Source organism: Aythya fuligula, chromosome 20 (genome assembly GCF_009819795.1).
Source record: "Aythya fuligula isolate bAytFul2 chromosome 20, bAytFul2.pri, whole genome shotgun sequence".
NCBI lineage: Eukaryota > Metazoa > Chordata > Aves > Anseriformes > Anatidae > Aythya > Aythya fuligula.
The window spans coordinates 10,690,522-10,711,421 of record NC_045578.1 but is presented as its reverse complement, the minus strand read 5'-3'; the positions used below and the strand labels follow the sequence as shown (position 1 = coordinate 10,711,421).

Genomic DNA, 20,900 nt, shown 5'->3' with positions numbered 1-20,900 from the left:
TTAGCCTTGTTAATGCATCATAATATAGTACATAAGATTGCCTAAGTAAACAGTACTGAGTGGAATTTTGGTGGGCTATTTTAGCTTAACCTCTGAGTCCATTTAAATGTTCCTATTTAAAAAGTCACTCAAGTTGTGTTCTGTTTTACCTTCATTTAATCTCTGCTTCTGTAGTAAAGGTTAATGTTAATTTAGGCTTCCTATCTTGAGCTTTTTTAAGCAACAGTGCTAGAATATCTTTTCATAATTTTAAAATGTTCAGTTTTCTGCTGCTCAGATCAGGTTGTCCCTGTATTTTCAGGTATAATATAGCCCAGACTGTAGGATTTTACTGCTTTCTGTAGGAAAGCTTTATCTGTGTTTCTCCAAACAATATCGTAAGAGTGTATATTGTTTATAATGCTGTTAATTTTAACATCATTTAGTGCAACAGCCTTATAGAAGTCTCTGAGCAACTGGAAAGCTGTTCTTCAGGCATACAGATGTATACATCTTATAAAAACAATAAGGAAACTTGTAAATATATTTTCCTGTGCCCATTGTACCCACATCAGCATAGAATTGTATATGCACATCTTTTTACCTTTGTGACCACCTTTCAACTTCCCATCAAGTAGCGTATTAAAATGCATGGTTCTAGACAGGGCAGCAAGCTTCTCTTGTAGCCAGGGCCCAGAAAGGAACCTCTAAAACACTTAAGCATCTGGAGTTAAAAGGCATCTGGCATCTAGACAACTGTAAATCAATTTTTGAAATTTATATAAATAAGATTGAACCTTTTCTGAAAAGACTGCTTCAAAGGAGATAAGTAAACGTGCACAACTCATTCTGATAGTTATTTGTCTTGGGTGTTCTGTGAACTGTTTGTATATCCACAAAAATCAAAAGTGCCTAGGTAAAAGAAAGCTTTTTCATGCTTGTTCTTCATGTGCTTGGACCTGTTTCAGCTTTTTCATGACCACTATATTAATTCTTTACTTTCACTATTATTCTCTGCGTTACCAAAAAATAATGTGCAGTGACTAGAGACTTTATATCACTAAATATTTTGGCAATATTGGATCTGGAGGAAATCTCCTTCCTATTAATGAAGAACAACTGATGGCTGTTATGAGGATTTATTTTAAATGCCTGTCAACCGCTGTTACCAAGTAGTCTCCAGTCATATGCAGAAAACAGACCTTTTTTTATGAAAGATAGCCGATATATATGCATGTCAAAGCATTCACATTTTGCTCTGAATTGGAAGCTTTGTATCTAAGCAAATTCTCTGTTGTGCTTTAAGCAACCAAAACATCTTTGAATTAGAAAGCTTTATTAAAATTGGCTTGAATTCATTGCATTCACTTGTACAGCCTAATAGGACAAACAATTGTTAGAAGCTCTGAGTACCTCGAAAGCTTATACTGTTTCTTGAAAGCTCCGTGTATCAGTATGCTATGTATACGTATGTGCTGACACACAAAGGTATGCATGTTCTGTTTTCCGTAGTCTCCAAAATCTGGAGGTGCTACTTGTCTATGCAGTGGGCTCCATCTGTATTGTATTTTGGCATGATTTGTTTTGGGCAGAACTAGGTTGTTCCCTTCTGTGAAAGCTGAAGTCAAGAAGTGCTGGGGAACCGTTGCTCGTGCTGTGGTTTGGTTGTTCCTGCTTGTGGCAACTTCTCCATTGTTCAGTTATTTGAAGAACGCTTCATTTAAGAAAAATGAGAAGCGTGTTGGAAAGTGATTTTGCCCATCTATGGGAGAGTGTTCTGGCTGAGGCAGTGATTCACGAATCTCTTAAATGATTAGCTCAGGAGGCGGGGGGAATTGTTCCTTTATTTCTGAGAGAAGTTCCTCTTGTTTGCTGGGATCCAAACTATGATCCTCAGCTGGTTCCCTGAGCCAGTCAGGTGGAGGTGGCAAGTCAGAGGGCTCAGAAGAGGGGTGAGGACATGAGCCAGGTGTGCAGCTTGCTGCGTCTGAGACGGGCGGTGCAGCAGCGCTGGAAACGGAGATGCTGGCTGCAGAGCAGTCTTCTGCTGGTGGAGGCACTTGGCTGCTTTCATGAGTGGTGGTGCAGCTGGGTGGTTTCTCTGACGTGGTAAGATCATGCTGGAAGTGTGTATCTTCTCTAAATTTCCAAGGCAACACAGATAAAACCGATGAACGCTTGGTAGCCTGGCCAGAGTCCATAAAGATGTCTGGTGTGTCTCCATCTGCAAACGGAGAACGACCAGCCCAGTTTGAATTGACTAGAAGGGGCTTTCTGCAGCACTTCCACAGAATAATCACAATAATAGCAATTAACATACTAACCAAAATTACACCAATTATCATTGCTGGTAGGCTTTCACTTCTAGGCTCTTTGTATATTTCAGTCGGGTAAGGTGTTGTCGTCACAGCAGTCAGTGCTCTGCCAAACGTGTGCAGACTGGGTCTGGTTGTTTGCGATTGATACGCAGTAGATCTGTTTTTTGTTGGACTCCTGGTGCTGGTATATACATTTCTTTCACTCGTGGTAACATCTGAGGGTGTTTCGGTAGAAAGCGATTTCAAGATTTCTCCAGAGATAAGAACCAGCATTATTTGGCTGCCCACCATTTCCCTGCAGTCTATTGAAATGCGTTCTCTCCTACAGAAGAAATAAAGTAGAACATGTTAATTTGAACTTCTGAAGTACCGCTTTACAGGCACCAGACAATGTTATGTTATACGTAGTATAAAAATAAGATTAGACTCGCTGTTTGAACTTTCATGCCTGTTGCCATTTGTATAACCAGCAGGTTTGTCACTGATTTTACAAGCAGCAGACAGGTTTTCAGTATTACTGATCGTTGAAGTTAAACGACTTTGAAGAGAATGTCATAATTACTATTTTTTCACATTATCAGAAAAAGGCATTGGGAAAGAAGTCCGAAGTATGTTTCAAAATAACTTTAATCATTCGCCTAGATGGTTACAGATGCAAAACAAAATATGAAACACTCGCAGAAGTATTGACAAACGGTATTGTCACAAAAGCAAATTAGATTGTCTTGTTTTATACCTCAAAGATTGAAAGAGACAAGCCAAGCCTGAGTTAAAAACTGTTAACAGTTCTGTTACTTTTATTTCCTGTTCTTGCCTCACTTCTGCAGTTGGAGTGTAATATTTTTTTCAAGTTTCCAAATACTGCTACTGTAATGGAACATCGCTCAAACGTGCTCAGGCTGCTTTAGTATAAATTCCTGCATGTGGAACATTTTTGTAATGACGGGGGCTGTGTTAATGTTAAGTGTTTGGGATGAAACACTTTTTTCCCTGTACTGCTTAGAGTTCAGGTCTCTGAATATCTCTGTATGAGACAAATCATGTAAAATACAGCCACTATATGTGATTATTTTTTTTATTCTGAAATTACTTTCGTGCATTTTGATCTAATTTATTATTATAATATTAGTCATGTGAAACGGTCTTCAGAAAATCACTATGCATTACTACTGCACCTGAAATTTAATTTTATATGTTTAATTAGTGCTTCTAGAGAACCTTATAATCTAAACCATATAAAATTCATAACAGATAAAAATGACACTATTTCATTTTCTTCTGCTCCCCTCTTTTCAAAATACAGTCAAATAGTACGTATAGAGTTCATGATAATTCATAACAACAACCGTTTAGGACCGAGATAATGCTTGTAAGATAGAGATATTCTACAAGAGCTTTGACTGTGTCAGAAACTTACAAAGTGCTTACAAAGCGCTGCACCCAGTTCCATTTAAAAGCAAATAATGCAGATATGAAGCAACGACAACTTGAAGTTGATTCTTACCTTGACATTTATGGTTTATCAAGCAAGCATCTTATTTTTTGTTTGAAGCCTTAGAAAGACGGACTGTGTGCTGAAAGCTGAGCAGTTTTAAAATGGCTTTTCTCACATTGAAGCAAGTTTCTGCAGCTGAAGAGGAAGTTTACCAATACTTGCTGCAGGAAGTGCCAAGAGTAGGGAGATTACTAAGAAACTTAGCTCAAGGTTTGCATGATTTAAGAGCAAACTTTTCAGCTCTGATGATTTGATGAAACTTAAATATTTACATGCTTGTGGCTTTTATTGAGTATGTGTCTATTATGAAGAAATTAATAAACTCTTGTTTTCCTGTCTTGGAAAATAGTTACAAAATTTTTGATTGACATAGAAGTAGGTTTGGATTTTATTTTTACAGATATAATTTTGGTGGTGGTTTTGATGAACTGTCAGGATTATTAATGGAAAACCAACCTTAGGTTCATTGCGGTGAGTCATAGAGAGCCATCTGATCACAAGATACTGGCTTGCTTACACATCTTCATGTGCGTAGTTGTTTTAAAAGGTGGATAACTATAGATTTTACCCTTCCCCCTGCCTCCTCTTCCCCACATTATTTTTCTGTCTGGACAACTTCGGTACTTCTTGTTGTCATTAAAGGGGGACTGTGCTCTCTGAGCAGTTGTTTTCCCACTGTCTCTTTGTCCACATCCCTTAGTGCAACCCAGACTACTTTGTATTTTTTGTCTCCTTAAGCATTTAGAAAGGCTGTGTGGCAAAAGAAACTTGCACAAATGTCCTCACAGCATTTTGCAAGTGTGTTTTTGTGCCTACAATAGTAGCTAGTGCCATGTCCTCATTCTGCAGCTTCTTCATTTCCTGTATGCGCTGTGCTTCTCTTCTGGTTGCACCGGCTCTTTTTCAGTCTCTCCCTATTCCTGCAGCACAGACAAATCCTGAGCCCGTACTGACATAATAACTCACAGTTTCTTGACTCCTTCATCTCATCTACATTGCCTTCACTCATCACAGTCTCCACCTGTCTTGAGCCACAGATCACACCCTCATTACTATTTCTTTTCCTTCTTTCCATTGATAGGATTGTGATTCTATCATTTTTTTTCCTTTTTTAATTTATTTGATGACAATGTTGTTTCACCCATTTTATCTGCTTTCTGCTAGCAACTTACTGTGTTCCTGTTCCAGGCTGGCTAATTCTCCTACAGATTCATTCTCTTTTTTTTAGTTCTGTTATCTTCTTAGCTGTGACAAGTTTTACACCAGGTTAGATTCCCACATCTGCTATCCCAGATTCATTTTTAGTCCTTGCAGTGCCTCTGCTGTTGCCTCGTGTGCTTATGGTCATTTTGGGGAAGAAAAGGGTAACTGTAGGACAAAATGTAGTGTTTTTCCTTGTGGATGTTTTCACAAGGTAAGAAATCACGCCTAGGTATCAGACAGTTACTGACATTCAGCAGATGTGATAGGGATATGATATTCCAAAATGTCTACAGTAATATTTCTTAGAATATTTTGACTTAGAGAAATAACATATACTTTATTTAAGAAATGATGATGCTGGTTTATTGAGGATAACAAAATGGAAGACTTTTTATATTCTAATACACAATACAAATGTCATATATTTATGCACAAAGTCAAAACAATAAATATGATGCTCTCAATCTGGTTCAAAAACAGCTAATCTGATTTAAGCAGTTTTTGATGGAGAAAGTGGAAGGGGCGTTTTGAGAGACTAGTTCCTGTTTCAGTAATTGTGTCAAAGTTGTGACTGAATTACGGTTCTCTTAAAATAGCAACCTGGATATGCCAGTGTGGCACTTCAGAGTATGCTGTGTTTGTTAGACTAGCTTTCGTTTTTTCCCCCCAGTGGTCTTTGAGAATGGACAAACTTCTGTCCTGTTTTATCCTGTTTGGCTACTTCAGCTGTGATTTCTGGTCAAAAGGAGTTATTGGCGCTATTTATGAAGAAGCTTTGTAATGCAGTCCTGCTCCTAGATCTACACATTTGTATAGCATTCCTACTACCATAAAATGAAAAACCCTAAGGTGTGAGTTTAGCTTTCCTGTGTTACAATTCCGGTTGTTATTTGAAAGCTAAGTTTTTGTTTCATATTAATCTTTTTTTAATCATATTAATTAATAAAAAAGTAAAAACTGAGGTTTGTTTAGCTGACTGGTTTAAATCTCAACCACAAAATTGGTTAAAATGCTTTTGTGTGACTTCAGTTCTTCATTTTCATGTTTATCTGTTTCTGTAGTGATTCTCTCAGTAGTTTGATCTTGGGTTTTCCTTTGGATTGCGGCATCTCTCCCTGCTAGTAACTCTTGCATTATCAAGTCAGTTCCAGCTTCCTCCTTAGGCATCTTCTGCCACGTTCCTGCTGCAGTTGGCCATAAGCTGTTGGTAGCCAGAATATCACCATTGCTTCTGGGCCTCCGTTTTCCTTGTTGAGCTTTTTTGAGATAAGACGTTTTGTTTGCTATTACGACTGTTGTCAGAAACAAGAAGGTGCAGATGAGCACAAGCACTGCTATTATAATGAAGCAAATCAGGATAAGAGACTTACTGTCTTCACACATTTCTTTTGACCATGTAGTTTTGGGTTTGCTGGTATTCTTAGGTCCTCCAGCGGCAGAAACAGTACTTCTGGAAGAAGAAGATATTGAAGAGTTTTGGCCCATTGTTGAAGAGAGAGATTGAGGGGTGGCTGTCTGCATTTCAGTCGTCATTGCTTTCCCATTGAAATTGATGGTTGGAGGAGGATTTGTATTGGCTTCCATTATGTTCTGGCTGCCACTTAGGTTTTGGCTGATGGGATTCCAGGTTTCATTTATGCTGCCACTTAGGGTTTGGCTGATGGGATTCCAGGTTTCATTTATGCTGCCACTTAGGGTTTGGCTGATGGGATTCCAGGTTTCATTTATAACTCTGGGGTACTCAGTATGGTTTGCACTTACTTGCAAACACAAAGCAAAAATTATCACAATAGGGAAGGCAAAATGTGGTTTACTGTGTATCTTTGTCTTCATCTTCCTCTTTAGTCACCTGCAAAAGAACAAAATATGGTATTAGTTTAGCAGTGCTGGTTCTGAGAGGTTTGAATCGGACTTCTCAGGGAATAGTAGCCAGCAGCCTTTTTGATCAAAAGTGTGTTTTAACTTGACCTCATGTTCACTGCATGTAGGAGGAAGCGTTCAGCTGCTGGGAATTCTCACTGAATAGGTGGTCTTGAACTTCAGCTCTTAAACTGTTAAGTTCTGACGGAGGTTTATATATAATGTATGTGAAGATGAAAAAAGAACATGGAGCAAAGTAGTGAAAGGAAAGTGTTATCTACTAAGTACTCAGTGAAGTGTGAATGTACACACTGTAGTAGTTCCTCCGCTCTAAAGCTGACCACCTTATATCTGTAGATTCATTACTTCTGCTTTTAAATGGTGAAGGGAGGCACCATGTAAAATTTACAAAATACCACTTTTTTCTTTCCTTTGTTCCCCTGAATTTGCAAAATGTAACCATGCTTTTATGGATGGTCAGATGAAAAGCTTTAATTGAAAATATTCTTGTAAATGACAGCAGTAACTTATTTTAATTGTTTGTATTCCTTACCTCAGCTGTCTGTAGCATTTTGTAAATACCTAGGAAAATCTTAATTCTCTAATTCTTCTGATTTATTATGCAAAAGGCTGTCTACCACAAGTGTACTTCTCACATCTTATTCCTCATAAACATACTTCAGATTGTGACATTTTCTTTAAAACTTCTGAGATTATGCAAATTATGTTACCATTAGTATGTTCTGTTTTACATTTGTGTAGTACTCAGATTTGCACTATAATCTTTACCTGTTGAATCTGTCTGGAGAACAGGAAACTGATCTTTAGATGAATCAGATACAAAGATGATAAACTCAAAATAACGGTGACAGATGAGACAAATTAGTGAACTACTTCAGTGCTGATGCTTCTTGAATTTTGCATGTGTGAGACACCTTCAGAGCGTAAGGCTTATTCTGTCCAGTGTGTCTCTTTCACCTGCTTTATCAGAAGTGTTTCTTCTGGGTGTTACGTATTACATCTTGTTCAAATATAACTACTGTAAAGAATGACTGAAAGTAGTAGTGCTGTTTGTAGAAATACATTTCTTCTTATGGCACTTCAAAGACAACAAAGCACATCTGTATGCTTCTAAGTTTAGGTAATTTTGAAATATGCCAGAGGGTGTTTACTTTGCCATAGGGAAAAGTTATGTCTACCAAAGAACTTAATGTATTCACACTCAAAAGTCAGAGAGGTGAAGTTGCTTATGTTTTTAATATCCAAGTGGCAGTCCTTTGTATTGTTGAAGTCCCCCAGGAAAGTGAAAGAGGTGATAGACCTAATCTGTAGCCAGAGAACAACCAATGGGTGTCTCCTCGCATGGCAAAGGAGCAGCAAAATATGTATGTATCTTTCTTTGCAGTTCAACTAAATCGTAAAACCAGACTCTGTTCTGAGATGAATCCTCATTGTTAAATTTGAACTACAAACCATTTTAGTAATCAGCTGCAGCTCAGGTAAAAGATTTTGTTACCTATATGGTAACAGTTGCCTGGAGAATGCCTGGTCCCATACTTTAAAAAGGAATAAAAGCAGCAACAGCAAAACCTTTTGTTTGGTTGGGGTTTTTTTTAGAAACAAAACATTTCACAAGAAGTTTCTGCATGCTGTGCGGAACTGAGGTGCAGCTGCTGGTACAAATGTAGCTCAGTGCTTACTGCCTGAGGGCTGCAGAGCTCTGCCTGCACCCTCCGAGAGCACGAGAAGTCCAGTGTTACTTGTGATCTGGACCAGAGCTGCTTTTATTGAAAATAAACGGGCTGGTGGTGTTAAGAGCTTCGCTTAAAATCATAAGAGCAAAGGAACTGATCATTAAATAGCTTTTTTTTTTTTTTCTTTTTAGCTCAACCCTTTGTGTCTAGGTATTGGTAGGGTCTTCTGTCAGTACACAGTAAGAGCTGCAATGTGTAGGAACAACGCAGCAACCTGGTGGCTGTCGCTGCTCATTCCTTGGAGTCTGATTGTGAACAGCCTTTAATGTTACTAAAAATACAGTTGTTTTATTAACTTCCTTAAAACAGTCAAAGACAATATTTTTATTTATTGTTACTGTTTGAGTTACATATGGTAAACTAAACTAAACTAAAATCTTTTACATAAAAAGTAAAAACATTTACATAAGATTTTCTACAAAATCTAAGAAACCTTGAAGCAGAACTTAAAATGGAAGGAAAATATGCACTTACCTTGCCAGGATGTAGTCAAAAGAAAGTTGGTGTTTTAGATATTTAATCCTCTAACAGTAAGATTTCTTTGCGTGTATATTTGCTCCAAGGATGCTAACGACCATCAGCATCTAGCAAGTAGATTTAGACAAGGCTGGATTTTTTAAGCAAATCTGTAACTGAAATTATATGTCGCTTACTCTAAGTAGGGAACTAAAACCACAGTGATGACACACTTCCTTTTTGTAACAACTATACCATGACATGTTAGAGGCAGAGAAACACCAACTTGCCCAAATTAGCTTTCCGAACAACAGGAAGTAACACAAGGAAAAAGTCATAGGCAGACAAATATTTAACATTCATGAAGTTCATCTTCTTAGTTATCAGTGGCTTACCTCAAATGTTACCAAGAGCTCTGTCTCACTGTGATCAAAACTACGTACGTGTATACAGTATTTATTAGCTCTTTCTATAGGTTGTTGTCTTGCTTTGAAAGAGTTGAGTTAATAACAGTTTGAAACAGCTCTAGGTATTATAAAGTTCAAAAACTACTGGTAAGTTTGATTCATAATTAAGTATTTCTAGTAGAATTCCATCTGCTATGCTAACTCTGGGAACTGGACAGAACATCTGCCTAAACCAAGTCTCATAGAGTTCAGCAATTCATTAAACAAGAACAAAAGGTGGTTAATATTTTATATAGTACCTGAATACTGTATAGACCAATCCTCTGTGCTACTCAGAGGACCCATAGTTCTTAGAAACGTTCCACCAAGCGTTAGAGTGCATTACGTGCTGCAGTAGATTGCAAATAAAATGAGCTGAGACCCTTTGAAAAAATGGTATATGGATGTTTAATTAGTCTTAATCAAGGCTATTGAAATAAATCTTTTCCACACATAAAATTTAACGTAATTTTAATCTGTATAAATGTAAAAAAGAGTTTGCGGGATTGCTATTTTACTTCTATTTTTAAACAAACCCTCAACTCTTACAGTTTTGAGCTGATCAATGTGCTCTTCCTCTCCAGCATGGATTTTTTTTTTCCTCTTGTTGGAGATGCTGAATGAACCTGTGTCTGTCTAGAGACTACTATGGTAGGTTGTGTGGCACTTCAAAATGAAGTTGAGTTACCTCCAACTGGAGCTTCACCATATTGGGCTCCAAACTTGGTTGGTGTATGGGCCATGGCAGAATTTAGGCTATGGAAGTCAATCCCATATTATTGCTTGAGTTTGACATTTTTTGGACTATGTGAAAGATCGGTTTGTTTCAGCATTGTAGTATGTGTGATACACTACTAAAATGTTTTGATATGGATTTTAAAGGCAAACCAAACAGTGTCTGTCTTGTTTTCTTACAGATTCAAGACCGGTCAGATCAATGGAGATTTACTGATATACCACGTCCTGCTAACTCTGAAGCCATACTATGCAAAGCCATATGAAATTGTAGTGGACCTCACACATGCTGGCCCCAGTAATCGCTTTAAAACAGACTTTCTTTCTAAATGGTTTGTAGTTTTTCCAGGCTTTGCTTATGAAAATGTCTCAGCAGTTTTTATTTATAACTGTAATTCTTGGGTCAGAGAATACACCAAATACCATGAAAGACTCTTGACAGGTTTGAAAGGAAGCAAAAGGCTTATTTTCATAGACTCTCCGGGGAAGCTGGCAGAGCACATTGAACATGACCAGCAGAAACTCCCAGCAGCTACCTTGGCTTTGGAAGAGGACTTGAAAGTATTTCACAATGCTCTCAAACTGGCTCATAAAGACACCAAAGTTTCTATTAAAGTAAGTCTTCTTCATGCTGTTCCTAGTGAACTGTTATATTTCAATAAGAATTTGAGTATGATTTTACTGTCTTAATTCTCTTGTCTCATGGAGAAATCACAACTTAATTTACAATTTCACATATTTATCTTCCTAAAATATAAGTGTCAGACTTTTTTTTCTCTCTTTGTTTCTTTAACAATAGGTGCTGAACCATTTTTCTTCTCTCTTTTTAAGGTTGGATCAACAGCTGTGCAGGTGACATCAGCAGAGCGTACAAGAGTACTGGGACAGACAGTGTTTTTAAATGATATATACTACGCATCTGAAATTGAGGAAATCTGTCTTGTTGATGAGAATCAGTTTACCTTAACGATTGCCAACCAGGGCACACCACTCACCTTCATGCATCAAGAGTGTGAAGCCATTGTGAGGTCCATTATTCATATACGGACAAGGTGGGAGCTGTCGCAACCAGACTCCATCCCACAGCACACTAAAATTCGCCCTAAGGATGTCCCTGGAACACTACTGAACATAGCACTGCTCAACTTGGGAAGCTCAGACCCCAGTTTGCGGTACTGATCTTTTAAATTAATATCAACTTTCAACTTCAACTTTCTTCAACTTGTGATCACATTTTCTTCCAAGATTTTCTTAATTTTAGCAAATCTCACTTGAACAACACAATTTTACTTTCACCACAGCTCTACAAAACGTACTTAGTAATCTCAAAAAAGATTACGTTTTGTATAGATGAAGAAAGGCATATGTAATGATGGAGTAACTGAGTAACTGGTAGCTTAATTTCTCTTTAAGAGGGAGAAAAAAACTTATGCTTTGCAATATGTGCTTACTAGGTACATTTGATTTTCATGGTACTGAACTTCTTGTTTAATAACTGGGAGCTGTACCACTTAGAGCAAGCTCTTAGATGTTGTCAGGGGGCTGTCTCCAAACGGGTCCTGGTTCAAGGAGAGCCTCTGGGGCTGTTGGCAATCTCTTGCTCAGGTGCACTTGGAAATACCTAGAATTTCTTGGAACTGAATGCCTTTCTGAGAAATCCAGTACAAAGTTCTTCAAGCATCCTCTTTAACTTTATCAGAAGTTGTTTTAAAAAAGTAGTAATGTAATTATTTGTCCAAGGTAATGTTGTCTCTAAAGCTTAAGTGATGCAGGAAAGAAGTTCAGGATTTAAATATAGTACTGGATATTAGCAATGCTTAAGTGATTTTGAAAATTGTATTACTGTGATCTTTTAGTGTAATGTATATATTTTAAAACAGACAAGAAAACTATTACAAGTCACATTGCTTGCTTTGTTACAGGTCTGCTGCCTATAATCTTCTATGTGCCTTAACCTGTACCTTTAATTTAAAGATTGAGGGCCAGTTACTGGAAACTTCAGGTCTGTGTATTCCTGCCAACAACACACTCTTTATTGTGTCTATTAGTAAGACCCTTGCAGCTAATGAACCACACCTTACCTTAGAATTCTTGGAAGAGTGTATTTCTGGATTTAGCAAATCTAGTAAGTAACACTGGTGTTCTTCAATGCTAACCATGAATTTGAAAAGATTTAAGCTGGTAGCTGTCAAGTTTAACAAGCATCCTTATGTGGCTGAGTCACAGTAAGTTTAAATTAAAAAAGCTTCTTTGAACTGTTTTAGATATTTTCAAGATTACTTATTTATTTCTTAATAATCAAGTTCTGTAATACTAAGCCAGTGTCATGAACTGGAGTGGCATCTGTTGGAGTAAAAACATTAATTTGTATGTTTTAATGTACTCTTTCTAATGAAGCAGATCCTTTTTTTAAAAAAAATAAAAAATAAAAATAAAAAATCCAAGCCCTGCCTTTCTAACTTAGAATTTAAAAAAAGTTTTGCAAAACATCTCCTTCATTTAGACAATTAAATTAATTCAGAGATCACAATACAATTTACTTCTTTCATACACCAGAAGTAAGAACATTGAAAAAAATATATAATATTTTGAGTTCCATGAGGTTTTGAACTCCAGCAGATACATTGACAAAAGCGTTACGTGGTCCTTTCTTTCAAATTTAATCGTTTCAGGTAGATTACAGTTGAGAGATATTATCAGGTTCTACTATGCTATTTTTGTTATCCCTTTCTTACAGACATAAACCAGCTCTGACTATACTGTTGGAAGCTGTTTAACTTCTTTTTAATCTTGAGAATGTATTCTATCTTAAATAGTCTGTCTATCGTATGCCTAAATGTACACACCTATGTCACACTTCTTATTAGGATACTTAAAATGTCAAAATCTTGCCAGATTCTTACAAATGTTTCATGGATGTTGTTGTTATGGTATGTTTCTTTTTGAAGCTTGTCTGTTTGCCCAGTATTATTTGCTTGAATCCGATGATAATTATTTTAGAAGAAAACTGAAAGGTGCTCACAAATAATTATTTACCTATGCATAGAGATCAGTGCTGATTTCTTGTTACAAAGTGAATTTTTATTTCAGGTATTGAACTGAAACATCTTTGTCTGGAGTATATGACTCCCTGGCTGTCCAATCTGGTCCGATTCTGTAAACACAATGATGATGCTAAGCGTCAGCGAGTCACTGCTATTCTTGATAAGCTAATAACGATGACAATAAATGAAAAACAGATGTATCCTTCCATTCAGGCTAAGATATGGGGAAGTCTTGGACAGGTACAAATTCTGCATGATTTCTTGCAATTTGTTTATAATAAAATTATAGAGTTTTTAATCACTTAAATATTAATGCAAAAAGATAAAATGGAACTTGGCACGACCTAAATATATTTGCTGTGTGGAGAGTCATGAGCAAGTTCTCTGATGTTTCCATTCTTTAAAATACTTCATAAAACCATTTCTGAACTCTTGCTTCTAGTACTCTGTTCCTGGCCCCCACTGAGAATTAAGAATTAGAAATATCTGGTGTTAGTAGTAATTACTTCATCAAAACTCCTGAATGTGTGGGTACTGATTGGATAGAACCCAGTGCTATCATTCAGATATGTTAGGCCTAAGGTGATGAAAGAACTTCCGTTTTGTTATTTGCACTTTTATAACAGAAGCATTTTGATTACAATTAGCAGTGTCAATCCTTCTGTTGATTATTAGTTGAACTCTTACCAAATACTGTTCCTATTCTCCACACAAAGTAAAAAAAAAAAAAAAAAAAAAAAAAAAAAAAAAGCTGTTTTCATATGTCATTCACGAAGTAAGTGTCCAGATAAATGAGACCAGCTGTATTTGCCATGACCAGGCTTGCTCACAAGCAAGCTGACTTCCTCATTGTCATACTATTATTAATTTTTTAACTGTCGTCCAAACTGATGCAGCACAGCATCACAAAGTTGCTCTTGGAGAATGTGAGAATTGTCAAATGGATGCATAAGTGTAGTTTCTTGATTGGTCCAGTTGGACTGATAAAAATCAATGTATTTTGGAAGTTTGAATCACACTGAGATGAATATGACCATTTTGTGTAGTATGAAAATCTATTAACAGGTAAACGTGGAGAACATGAAATAAAAAATGAAAAAAATCACAGAAGTCAGTGGGAATTTTATTGTTTATTTTGTTGATCCAGAATCTCAACCAATTTTTATGATACAGTGAAAGCTGAATTTCAACCAGTACTGAAATAGCTTTTAATCTTAGCTTGTATATTACATTTAGAGAGAGTTCCCAGTGCACTTAGATTTGGTTCTTCATACACGAGAAGAAACTTGTTTTACTGGTTGCAGTATTCATGCATGATGAGTGTTCTAAGTAAAATCTTTAGCAGGTAGGATCTTGCTTATTTCTTGGAAGTATGTATTTTTTTTTCCACCTCAAATCCCGTTTCTTCTCGTTAGATGCAGCATTTTCTGAATAGTTATACTTTAAAATGAAAAAAAAAAAAAGATACAAACCATATCATAGTGCTTCCACAGTTGTGAAGAATTTTGATTTGAAGTAAAACCTGATGGAATTCATCTTTACATTTCTAATCTTTACATTAGGCTTGTTTCCAGAAAGACAACATATTATTAAAACCATAGCTTCAATTTATAGTAGCTATATATCTTTAACTTAAAAATATAATGATTGCTTAAACAAAGGGCGATTTACTGTGGAAAAATTATGTTAACCACACTGGGAATAACAAAGAATTATTTTTCTCTGACAGATAACAGATCTCCTTGATGTAGTTCTGGACAGTTTCATCAAGACTAGTGCCACAGGGGGCTTAGGATCCATAAAAGCTGAGGTTATGGCAGACACAGCAGTAGCGCTTGCTTCTGGAAATGTAAAGTTGGTTTCAAGCAAAGTGAGTTCCCTCCTTGCCTTAATTTCTTCTTATATAGTAATTTCACCTTAAATAGTAATGTGACACTGATATGCTTTCTGATGACTCAGTACAGGAAATAATGGAAAAAAAAAAAAAAAAACAAACATAAAACAGGTTCCAAGCAATAGAATAATTCCAATGTTAATTTGTAATGGCTGTTACTGAAAGGTTGAGCTCTGCTCTTTAACTGAAACAAAATGGTTGTTTTATTTTCAGGTGATTGGAAGAATGTGTAAAATAATCGACAAGACTTGTCTGTCCCCAACTCCTACATTGGAACAGCACCTAATGTGGGATGATATTGCTATTCTAGCACGTTACATGCTGATGCTCTCCTTTAACAATTCTCTGGATGTTGCAGCCCATCTCCCCTACCTCTTTCATGTAGTTACTTTATTGGTGGCCACTGGTCCCCTTTCTCTCAGAGCTTCTACGCATGGTCTTGTCATCAACATCATTCATTCTCTGTGCACTTGTTCACAGCTTCACTTTAGCGGTAAGTTCTCATCAGATTTAGGATTAAGTTGATTGCTTCTTAGTTTGGTCAGAAATATTTGAGGTGTCTTCCTCTCTTTTAACTGTTCAGAGAATTTGAAAATACCGTGTTGCTATTAAGCTTGTGTACAAACCAGAATGAGGATATGAGCTAGAATGACTATGAGCATGAAGTTGAAGCATGACTGTCTGGTTTAGAGCAGGAGTGTCATAAATTGTGTAATGGATTTTTGAAAAAGGGAAGAAAGTACCAGTAAGTTTCAGTAGTAAAGATTAAAGAAAAAATGTATCTGTGCTAAAACTGGCTGATATGTATCTTTTGAATGGTTGCATAATGGAGTAACAAAAATATAAATTATGTAAAGAAATTGTGGAATTACATGGTTAAAGCAAGAATTTTGCATACCGCTGTGTTTCAGCAGTCCTAAAATAATTGATGCTAGCAAATACGTAGCTGTCATTTCTTATTGCAGAAGTACAGTATGCAACCAGGCTGGATTTTGTGAAGAAAAATATATAAAGTTTATGTAATCTTGTTTTTTAAGTATCTGAAAACCCATTTTATATCTGTGTATTGACTGAGTGTGTGAATAGATGTGTACACACACACACGGGTATCTATGTATATTTAAAGAAAAGCTTTGCTAGGATACACAAAGAGAAAGTCAAGCCTTCCTGTTTAAGCAGTGAATTTGAAATACACTGAAATGAACTGAACAAAAATTCAGAATTGTAAAAATATTCAGTGCTAATAGCAGGGTCTTCATTTTCTTCTGATTTAAATGGGTTAATTGTAGTAACAGAGCCAAAACCATAATTTGATTGCAGTTTGAACCTTACAGTAATGTTGATCTTTCAAACCGTGAGCTCTCCAGGTTTGTTTTCCTAATGCATATGAAGAGAAGCCTCAGAGAACCAGATCTTTAGACAAGTTTCTTTCTACCTGTTTTCAGACTGCATCTTCGTGGTGGCTGTGGTTTTAACAGTCCATGCGACAGGCCACAGTTGTTCTGAGATGAGTGGCAAAAAAAAAAAAGTGTTCAAATGTGCATAGGATCATTATCTACTCGTGTATTTGTGGGAGCCTAAGTGTGTTTAAAATATGGAATGAACTTAATTGTTTTAAGTCTAATATGTAAAAATTTATTCAACAGAGGAGACCAAGCAAGTTTTAAGGCTGAGCTTGACTGAGTTTTCTCTGCCCAAGTTTTATTTACTGTTTGGAATCAGCAAAGTGAAATCAGCTGCAGTGATAGCTTTCCGCTCCAGCTATCGAGACAGGTCGTTTTCACCTGGTTCCTACGAGAGGGAGACTTTTGCACTGACTTCTTTGGAAACAGTTACTGAAGCTTTGTTGGAGATCATGGAGGTATGTGGTTCAAAACAAAATTACCCATAAAGGAGAATGGCACTGCTTACCCTTTTCTACAGGCAAGCAGTGTAGTGAGTGAGATGTACCTCCCATAATGTGTTAATGAATGCCTAAGTAGCTCAGTAGTTTCAGAGACCTAAAATAACTGAATATTCTGAATTAAAATTGAGCGACCTGGCCTAGTGGAAGGTGTCCCTGCCCATGGCAGGTGGGTTGGAATTGGATGATCTTCAAGGTCCCTTCCAACCCAAACCATTCTATGATTGTCTGAAAGTAATACCTTTTCTTCATGTTACACGTATTCAAACAATATAATTCTTTTTAGGCTTGTATGAGAGATATTCCAACGTGCAAGTGGCTGGACCAGTGGACTGAACTAGCTCAAAAGTATGTTGTAGACCTCAAAACATAACCCCTAACTGCCCGTGTAGTACACTTAGACTGTATAATGAAAAGTTGACAATTCTGTTTGTTATATATTTGTTTAATATGGTGTACTCTGTTTCTTCACAGGTTTGCATTCCAATATAATCCATCCTTGCAGCCAAGAGCACTTGTTGTCTTTGGCTGTATAAGTAAGCGTGTCTCTCATGGACAAATAAAACAAATAATCCGAATTCTTAGCAAGGTATATAGGCCTATATCTGTTTTCCTTTGTGACTCATAAAACAGCTAATTTTTTTTTTCCCTTCAAATATAGAACTCGTTATAATTTCATAATAAATAATTTCTTCAAATATATTCTTGTACAGAGAGGTACCTGATTGGAAATTTAGTCTTTGTAGGCCTGGCTTTCTATTTTAAATTAATTTGGTGGCAGTAAGTTTCATCAGTGCTGCTATTTCTAGAGTAACAGTAGTTTTCAATATTGAGCTTAAAATTTGAGACACTTAAAATTTGATCCATAAAACTCAGTATTTAAATAAATGCATTTTTTTCTGATAAGGCATCTGTCTGCATGCACATTATTCACAAGTTCCTTTTTTTAAAGGAAGCTAATAATCTAGTATGTTACAACTAAATACAATGGAAAGCATAAAATTTATGTAAGAAAACTTTGAAATGAGCTACCTAGCTTGGTAATGATACCCATATTTTGTAAATAAAGTTGTGTTCTGTAGGAGGTAAACAGTCCACTATCTAAGTTTCCCTTAAGTACTTTATTAGTGTTCTGTGGACATAAAATTTAATTGAGCAGCATCTGAACTGAAGAAGAGTTATTTTGTAGTTCTTGCACCCTGTCCTGCACTCTTCTTTTTCTAATACACACCGTGTAATTGTTTCAATATATTAAATATATCACTATATCAATATCAAATAAATATATCAATATATATCACTAGTGTGCATCATCATTTCTAAAATTCCTTGCAAATTGGAAAAATTAACTTTTGTAAATTAATTGAGAGACACAGTTATTGTTTAAAGCTTTGATCGTTTTTACAAAGCAAAATCTAATTATGGATTCTATTTATTATTATTCTTTTTTTTTTTCTACAAAAAGGGACTTGAGAGCTGTTTGAAAGGGCCTGATAATTACAATAGCCAAGTTTTAATAGAAGCTACCGTAATAGCACTCACCAAGCTGCAGCCTCTTCTTAATAAGGTAAACGACTGGATTTTTAGAATAAACAGAGAATATGTTTTGTAAATGGAAGTTATAATTGCAAGTATAACTTCAAAAATATAAGGAAGTGTTGTGGTATCTGATGTTCACACTTCATTGCTATGACTGCTATGACTCATGCTTGAAAGTAATACATATAGGAAGTGTGTCACAGATGTTTGTGTATGGGACCTGTGCAAGCTTTAAAAAAAGCTTTAGAATGTACTGTTCTGCTTCACCAAACTGGGCCATAGCAATACAGACAAAGGCTATACCACAGTCTGACATAATTCTCTCCAAAAGATTTTTGGTCTTGGCTTTCAAATGTGTAATTCCTCATGCATGTCTTTCTGATCATGGCTTCTGATAAATTTTAGTCTTGTCTAATGAGGTATTAATTCAGCCATTGTGTGTTACTGTATGAACTGACTGGCATACCAATAGGTGTGCTGTTAATGAACCACCTTAAAATTTTCTAGTGGAGTGGCATTGTCACACACATCTGAAAGAATATAGTTCTAGGGCACGGTTCTAGAAGGGGGTTTCTGGGGAGCATGAATGGGTCTGCAGCTTTCTCATTTGTTAATACATTAGAAAATGTGCTAAAAAAAATCTTACCAACATATATGGCTGGTTTAATATGCATGTTTCACTTTCATGTACATAACAAACTTTTTAGAAGTCTTTGGCTAATCTTGTCTACAATTTGTTTCACTCTGTACTTGGTAGCTTTGCACAGACAGTCTTTGTGTGCCATCTGGATGGCACTGTGGTATTTAAAATTAACAAGAGCAAACAGTTCTGATAGGCTACTTGCACATTTTTCCACCCTGTTAGTGTACCATGAGCAAAGTACACTACTTAGTACATAGTACTTAGTACATAGTACTACTACTTTTCCACCCTGTGAGTGTACCTTTAAACGCATAACCAATGAGTGATATGACCGTCCTCTACAAGCCTTCCTTGTCTTCCATGCTTATATCACACATTTTCCTGCATGTGGTTTTAGGCAGGGAAGATTACAACAAAAAGTCTCATGTATCTATTGCTAGTTAGTTCTTTGAAAAATCGGCTGCATAAGGGACCCAGGATTTGCTGAATGTCAGCTCTTCCTGCCTAATTTTCTGATTTGGAGATTGAATTGCTGGGCCAGTTATATGTGCAGAATTGCAATTCATTTTCAACCTGCATTCCAAGTTGATAACAAAAGATACTGTCTTTCAGTCTGATGTAGGGCAATATGCTTCTGATATTTTTGTGAGCAAGGAAAGGGGTATAGAAGAGAAAGGGATGGCTTCCAGGGGAGGAAATAGAAGGCTTGAAATTAATTTGCTTTCTGCTACTCACCTGTTAAATATATCAGCACTCTGGGCTCATATGAATACCTGTTTTGTTGGAATGGATGTGTTTGAGAACAGAACCTCTGCTACTGTGTTAGTAATGCATATATGAAAACGTGTCAATCCTATTTGTCTTTCACTTACAGGAACTGACTTGAAAGTGGAATCATGGCCTTTTCCTTTTCCTTCTCCTTCCAGGACTCCCCTATGCACAAGGCCCTCTTCTGGGTAGCTATGGCAGTACTGCAGCTAGATGAAGTCAACTTGTACTCAGCAGGTACAGCACTACTTGAACAGAATCTGCATACCTTGGATAGCCTTCGAGTGTTTAATGATAAGGTAAGCGAGCCCTCTTTTAGTAACCAGCTGTGATTAATTGATAATTAATTTATGTAAGCAGTTAGACCTGTTAAAAAGAAAAAAATAGTTCCTTATCCTCTTGAACAGTAGTCAAGCAACTAAAACTGAAATTTGCATTGTGAACTTGCACAATATCAACAGTAAACCGAGAAGCAGAGATGAAGCTCTTATTATTCTGTTCTAGACTGGAACAGAAATGCATAGATATATTCTAATCAAGAGTGCAATTGATATTTTCCTGTAAACTCTTAGAATTACCAAGTTTTATCCCTTAAAAAAATGAGTAGAGGAGTAATTTTCAAAGAAGCAAGATACTAGGAAGAAATTCTTTATTGTGAGGGTGGTGAGGCACTAGAACAGTCTATCCAGAGAAGCTGCAGATGCCCCATCCCTGGAAATGCTCAAGGCCAGGTTGGATGGGGCTTTGGGCAACCTGGTCTGGTAGGAGGTGTCCCTGCCCATGGCAGGGGGTTTGAAACTGGATGTTCTTTAAGATCCCTTCTGACCCAAACCATTGTATGATTGTATGCAATACTCTTGTAT

At 36.6% G+C, this 20,900-nt stretch overlaps 3 protein-coding genes across 10 annotated transcripts in view; 1 reads left to right on the top strand and 2 right to left on the bottom strand.

Moving 5' to 3' along the window:
- The window catches only part of NF1 (neurofibromin 1), a 90,902-nt gene that overhangs the window by 52,603 nt on the left and 17,399 nt on the right, over positions 1-20,900 (top strand). For all 7 annotated transcript variants that reach the window (XM_032200702.1, XM_032200701.1, XM_032200698.1 and 4 more), the window contains 11 exons: positions 10,429-10,861; positions 11,078-11,418; positions 12,169-12,371; positions 13,337-13,530; positions 15,020-15,160; positions 15,398-15,677; positions 16,831-17,045; positions 17,374-17,435; positions 17,562-17,676; positions 18,553-18,654; positions 20,196-20,336. In XM_032200702.1, the coding sequence (XP_032056593.1) occupies positions 10,429-10,861; positions 11,078-11,418; positions 12,169-12,371; positions 13,337-13,530; positions 15,020-15,160; positions 15,398-15,677; positions 16,831-17,045; positions 17,374-17,435; positions 17,562-17,676; positions 18,553-18,654; positions 20,196-20,336 (2,227 nt within the window). The remainder of the gene's footprint in view (positions 1-10,428; positions 10,862-11,077; positions 11,419-12,168; positions 12,372-13,336; positions 13,531-15,019; positions 15,161-15,397; positions 15,678-16,830; positions 17,046-17,373; positions 17,436-17,561; positions 17,677-18,552; positions 18,655-20,195; positions 20,337-20,900) is intronic.
- Positions 1,334-3,877, bottom strand: EVI2B (ecotropic viral integration site 2B). The gene is made up of 2 exons (XM_032200708.1): positions 3,802-3,877; positions 1,334-2,619 (listed from the first exon to the last, which is right to left on the bottom strand). The coding sequence occupies exons 1-2, from the start codon at positions 3,807-3,809 to the stop codon at positions 1,785-1,787; spliced, it is 843 nt and encodes a 280-aa protein (XP_032056599.1). The 5' UTR covers positions 3,810-3,877; the 3' UTR covers positions 1,334-1,784.
- EVI2A (ecotropic viral integration site 2A) lies at positions 5,423-9,269 on the bottom strand. 2 transcript variants are annotated; one of them, XM_032200706.1, is made up of 3 exons: positions 9,084-9,269; positions 6,366-6,844; positions 5,423-6,251 (listed from the first exon to the last, which is right to left on the bottom strand). In XM_032200706.1, the coding sequence occupies exons 2-3, from the start codon at positions 6,826-6,828 to the stop codon at positions 5,977-5,979; spliced, it is 738 nt and encodes a 245-aa protein (XP_032056597.1). In that variant the 5' UTR covers positions 6,829-6,844; positions 9,084-9,269; the 3' UTR covers positions 5,423-5,976. The 2 variants fall into 2 exon arrangements, with proteins under 2 accessions (XP_032056597.1, XP_032056596.1); XM_032200705.1 differs by having other exon boundaries at positions 5,423-6,844.